Source organism: Aedes aegypti, chromosome 1 (assembly GCF_002204515.2).
Source record: "Aedes aegypti strain LVP_AGWG chromosome 1, AaegL5.0 Primary Assembly, whole genome shotgun sequence".
NCBI classification, from domain to species: Eukaryota; Metazoa; Arthropoda; class Insecta; order Diptera; family Culicidae; genus Aedes; species Aedes aegypti.
The window spans coordinates 99060825-99066758 of NC_035107.1; the positions used below are offsets into that span (position 1 = coordinate 99060825).

The window sequence follows — 5934 nt, forward strand, 5'->3', positions numbered from 1 at the left end:
AATTGAAGCAAAACGTAAACTTTTCTACCGTCAAACATTTAAAATGCAATACAGATTACATGCAGTGTATGAACTTTTGATGAAGTATGCATATTCTCAGAGATTGAAGGGGTGTCCATTTCGCCCCGGGTGTTCATTGTGCCCCTAATCCCCCTAATATGCTGATAACATCACGAATAATGTAATTTTAACGATAGATTTCGATACATTTGATCAACAAAATGTAAATCAAATGCGATTAAGTAAATTCAAAAATCTCCCCTCATTTACATAAACCATTTCTCATAAGAATTTTTTATATCTATACACAAAAAAAGTATATTGAATTTTTAAATGAAAGATTCTTTATTATTCAAGCATTCACAGATGCGTTCGGCTCAAACCCATCAGGATAAGTTCCATTTTTCTTATGGCGTTGGTAGTGCGCTGTGAGATTGTGTTTGACGGTAAAAAATTTCCCGCATAGTTCACACGAATAGTCTGCTATTCCGGAGTGCACGGTTGAGTGATCCTTCAGTTTAAATCTGCAATATAAAATATTAAATTGTAAATATTCTTAGTCTTACACAAAAATCGATAGTAGCGCCTTACTTTCGGTGGAACTTTTTACCGCAAATATCGCAGGAATATTTGGGTTCTTCCTCGTGTATCCTCTTGTGTACCAACCAGTATGCATTGCCTTTGATTCGCTTCCCACATACCTCGCAGTCGAAATACCGATTGGACGATTTGTGTCGGCTACGATGTTGCTGCAGGGAAAATTTCGAGTACAGCTTAGCATCGCAACCTGCCACATTACATGGAAACGGTCTCACACCCAAATGGCGATTCATGTGGCCCTCTAGTCCCTTATGCGGTACCATCTCGCCACACGTCGAACAAACTACCTTTTCCTGTTGGTTTTCTGATTTCTTTTTTCTTTTTCGTTTGTTCGATGCTTCACTATCTGATTCCGTTAGGTCTTGAGTTCTTGAAATATTATCATCGGTTACAACTGTGTCCTCAGGCACAGTAGAATCCAGATAATCTGGCTCATCTTGACCTGGACCATAATCATTGATTTCGATATGTTCTTCTTCTTTAATGTATTGCACTATGAATTCGGAAGCTGCCGCTTGTTCTTTTAAACTTATATGATTTTTGTACAGAAAATCCATATCCTTTTGATGTGTCTTGATTAATTTTTCAGTTAAATGAAATACGTTGGTTGCATACGAACTCGACCAGGCATTAGAATCTAGTGTAGTTGTGCCATTTTTCAAAATAGTATCGCTTTTCTGACAGGCTTCTCTAAAGCAGTTGATTATTTGAATAATAGTTTGGCAATTGTTGCAAATACTAGCCATGGCATCCAATTGATACATCTGAAAATAATCAAGAATTATTAAATAAATTTCTTAGCAATTGCAGTCATTAGCCTACCTTTATCGAAACAGCTTCATATATTGCTTGATCCAGTTCGTGCTCCTTGGCAAACACATGCACCATCTGTTTCACATTGTATTTCCGAAGGCACAAACGACACATATGTGTTGTGGATTCGAATGGTTCCATCTCGATGCTGAAAAGGCGCCTCAATGAAATCCTACTTCTTAAAATTCAACTTTATTAAATGTATAAATTGTATAAATAGAATGAGGTAGCAGTATTTTAAATCTTCTTGTTGTTTGGTTTGTTTGCAAATGATGCCGATTTAACTAAATGAAAAATGAGTGACTTGCTGTCATCCTGAACTTGTGCATTTTAGGGATGTTCGAAATGTCTTAATGTGTTCTGCTCCGGTTTTTGCCCCCTTCATACAAATTTAGATTTATTTTTTATGATTGAGGAGTCAAACTTAGAACAGGACAATATGATGAAGTTATTGCACACTATTCCATCACAACAAGCTACGAGCATCCCTTCCCTGGTTCCTGCCAACTGGACACCGGGACGCATACTTGCCGAAAGCCTCGAGGAAGCCCCTATTCCACTCAGCGTAGTCGAGCCCCCGCCGCCAGCGACCAGCAGCCGTCCCGGTCCTACGTCTGAGATGGGAGACGGGGTCTTCCGAACCTCCACCTCCGGCAAGTACGATTTACATCCGGTATTTCCTGAGCCTGAAAGTATCTCCAATTCCAGTGTGTGGTACTTGTTGACTTGACAGATTGAGTAATAATGAATTCTATCAAACGCTCGGCCTGCTCAGTTAAAGCCAAAATACCACATCTCCTTTTCTACGACAGACATTTGCTCTGACAACTTTTATTTATATAAACATTTGAATTTGATATTTTTTTAAGTAGTTGGCCTGCCATTGAACCTTTTATTGTTTTTCCTCAAATGTGTACTCTTCAAAATGATTTTCCTGCTTGACTACTTTCAAAGCATTCTCTGATGCAATATACTTTTTCATTTTCACAATTTGTAGCAACATCATTTTCTATTTTTTACACTATGTATCGTTCCTGTTATTTCGACCAATTCCTCCAGAGCTCATTTTTTTTTGATTCGATTAGTATTCGGTTTACTAAGATTGCTTCCTTTTGAAGTAAGCATGCGAGTTTTACCGCTGGACCCAACGGATCGTATCCGTTGCTTTGAATGTTCCCTTTTTCAAATGACCTGACAGCTCAAAACTATCGTTACAACTGCTCCCTTCCAAGGCGAGCATTTTTTTTCGTTAGACCAGTTCAAACTGTCGTTACGTCTGCCGTCTGCAACTACTTCCATGCACAAGTATTTGCGTAAATATTTGTTTCATTCATGACTCCATGTTTTTATGTGAGTTTGTTACACTTGCCTCTCTATCCTAGATAGGACTACTCCGTCACTTTCTTATTTGACGGTCTTTGTTGAATATTAACAAATTTTTATATCTGCTTATTTAAAGAAAATACAATTTTGTTCAGTATTCTGAAATCGGCAAAGGCATTTTTTTGAGGTTTGCGTTTTTCATTTGGATTTTGATTCACTTGTCTTCCTCCCATTTGCCTTTCCGATCAGTTTCCCTTTTTAAGAGAGATAACTTGCCTTCTCCGAATGGTTTTTCAACCGTTGTTAAGGCGTCTCCCTCTCATGAGGCGAAACATTCTTATTGCCTTCTCTGGTCAGATTTTCATCCACCATTTCGGCGTCTCCCTTTTTTAAGAGGAGACTTTCTTGCCTCGTCCGGTTTTTTTTAACCGTTAAGGCGTCTCCCTCTCATGAGGCGAGACATTTCTTTTGCTTTCTCCGGTCAGATTTTCATCCACCGTTAAGGCGTCTCCCTATTTCTAGGCGAGACTTTTCGTTTAGCCTAATACCTGATCCGATCAGATATTATCCGTCGGAAATGCAGGTATCTTATAGTTACTCTTAATCAATGAGTTTAGAATTAACTTGAGATCCGTTTCAACTGTGTTCCGGTACAATTTTTTCACCGTGGGTTCTTGCTCGTCGCCAATGTGGTACTTGTTGACTTGACAGATTGAGTAATAATGAATTCTATCAAACGCTCGGCCTGCTCAGTTAAAGCCAAACTACCACACAGTGCATCAAATTTGTTGTTGCCACCAGAAGCAACTTCTCGAAATAATACATCAGCACAAGCTTCGTCCGATGTCCTGTTGTACTATCAAAACGTTGACGGGATTAATACTTCCCTCGCTGAATACCAAGCGGCCGTGAGTGATGGTTGCTACGACGTTTACGCCCTTACCGAAACCTGGCTCAACGGTAATACTCTGACATGTCAACTGTTTGACACCTCATATTCCGTTTATCAACAAGACCGATTAAGCAGCAACAAAAGTACTGGGGGTGGTGTTCTGCTAGCTGTCCACTCTAATTTTAAATCGCGTTCGCTTAGTCCTCCGAACAATACTTTGGTGGAGCAATTATGGGTCGCCATTTCTACTGTCGATGGAACATTATTCATCTGTGTTGTCTACATTCCTCCAGACCGCGTTAACAATGCAGCACTAATTGACAAACACGTTGAGTCGCTTAACTGGATAATTTCTCAACTTGGAGCTAGGGACAAAGTGATCATCATGGGTGACTTTAACATGGGCTCAATTTCTTGGCAGCGTCATTCTCTTGGTTTCTACTACCCGATTGCCTCAAGATCTTTGATGAGCCAGACGTCTCGTGATCTGCTTGATGCATACAGCACTGCTGGGCTCCAAACAAGCGATTGGGATTGAAAATGAACACAATCGGATGCTCGATTTGTGTTTTGTTAGCGACCAGTTATTGGAGAGCTGCACGATTATTCAAGCTCCATCGCCTCTCGTCAAACTCTGCAGAAATCATCCCCCCATTCTGATGAACTTCCAAATATATCCGATTCGTCACTTCCACAACACTGCCGAAAGCATCTATTACGATTTCAACAAAGCTAACTTCGACGGTATGAATGCTTTTCTTGCGCACGTTGATTGGGACGAGATTCTTCGGGACTACGATGCCAACCTCGCAGCTTCGACAGTGTCTGGTATTTTGCTGTACGCTATCGACCAGTTCGTTCCCGTAAAATCAAGACATGAACAGGCGAAACCACCTTGGTCAAATGCTCATCTCAAGAGTGAAGAGGGCTGCACTTCGACGACACAGCAACTTTCGTAGGGACACCACGAGAGCTAGCTATTTGAAGGCGAACTAAGACTATCAGCAACTCAACGACCATATGTACAACGCTTACCTAAACCGTATGCAACGTCAACTTAGGACTAATCCCAAAGGATTTTGGCGGTACGTCAATGAGCAACGGAAAGAATCCGGTTTACCTTTAACAATGAACGACGGTTCATCGGTCGCCGATTCCATCGGCGGGATTGCCGACATGTTTCGTTCACAATTTAGTCGTGTTTTCACCAACGAACACCTCGATTCACATGATGTTGCCCTTGCTATCAGGAACGTTCCTCGTCTTCCAGGTTCTGGGCAACTGTGCATCATAAACAATGATATGGTTATCGCAGCTAGTAAGGAGATTCAATCGTCTACGGGATATGGACCGGATGGTATACCATCACTTGTTATAAAACGGTGTGTGGACACGCTTGCAAAACTGCTGACTGCAGTATTCAATCTTTCCTTGTCAACCGGTGTCTTCCCAAACTGCTGGAAACATTCATACGTATTCCCAGTTTTCAAAAAAAGGCTGCAAACGTTCGGTTTCAAATTACCGAGGTATAGCCGCTATGAGCTCAATCTCTAAGCTATTTGAGGTGATCGTGCTACCAAAGACAAATTAAAGACCTCCATGTCCCTTGCAGTTGCCCAAAATTTTATGGCTCATAAGGTAATCTAGAATGCCGTGAAAAGTGTACTGCGATCTGTCAAACTTGGGTACCTTTTGCACTACCGAGGGACGAAATGCAGTACTAGAAGTGGTACCCAATCTGAGCCCGAGTGTGACGGACCTGGTGCTACGTCAATTAGTTCAGAGCTATGCACACTACATATCAGAAGACCAGCACGAGTTCATGCCCATACGTTCGACGACTACTAACCTGACATGTTTCATTTCTTTCGTGACTCGCCAAATTGAAAGTGGCCAACAAGTTGACGCCATTTATACGGACCTTTCCGTGGCATTTGATAAAATGAATCACCAAATCGCCTTAGCTAAATTCGACAAACTTGGCATGAATAATACTTTACTCACTTGGCTTAGATCCTATCTAACTGGTCGTAGCATGTCGGTAAAAATTGCAGATCATGTTTCGCTGCCCTTTACTGCTTGGTACGGCGTTCCACAACACTGTTCGACCAAAAAAGTCGATCTGAATGCACAGAGACCGGACACCCCGGGCTTGAAAGTATAAAAATAAACAAAAATAATGGCGTTTTCAGAATATTCGTGTCTGCCCTAGGTCATTTTTAAAATATATTTGAACTTTTTGCATTTTTTATTTAAAAATCTAATCTAATCAATAAACCGACACAGTGTTTTATATTCAGGACAGC

At 40.9% G+C, this 5934-nt stretch overlaps 1 protein-coding gene across 1 annotated transcript; it reads right to left on the minus strand.

The window, feature by feature from the left end:
* Positions 1-323: 323 nt before the first annotated feature.
* On the minus strand, positions 324-1702 carry LOC5580123 (zinc finger protein OZF). The gene is made up of 3 exons (XM_001655226.2): positions 1423-1702; positions 592-1364; positions 324-524 (listed from the first exon to the last, which is right to left on the minus strand). Exons 1-3 carry the CDS (start codon positions 1552-1554, stop codon positions 353-355), a joined length of 1077 nt encoding a protein of 358 aa, XP_001655276.2. The 5' UTR covers positions 1555-1702; the 3' UTR covers positions 324-352.
* Positions 1703-5934: the final 4232 nt, after the last annotated feature.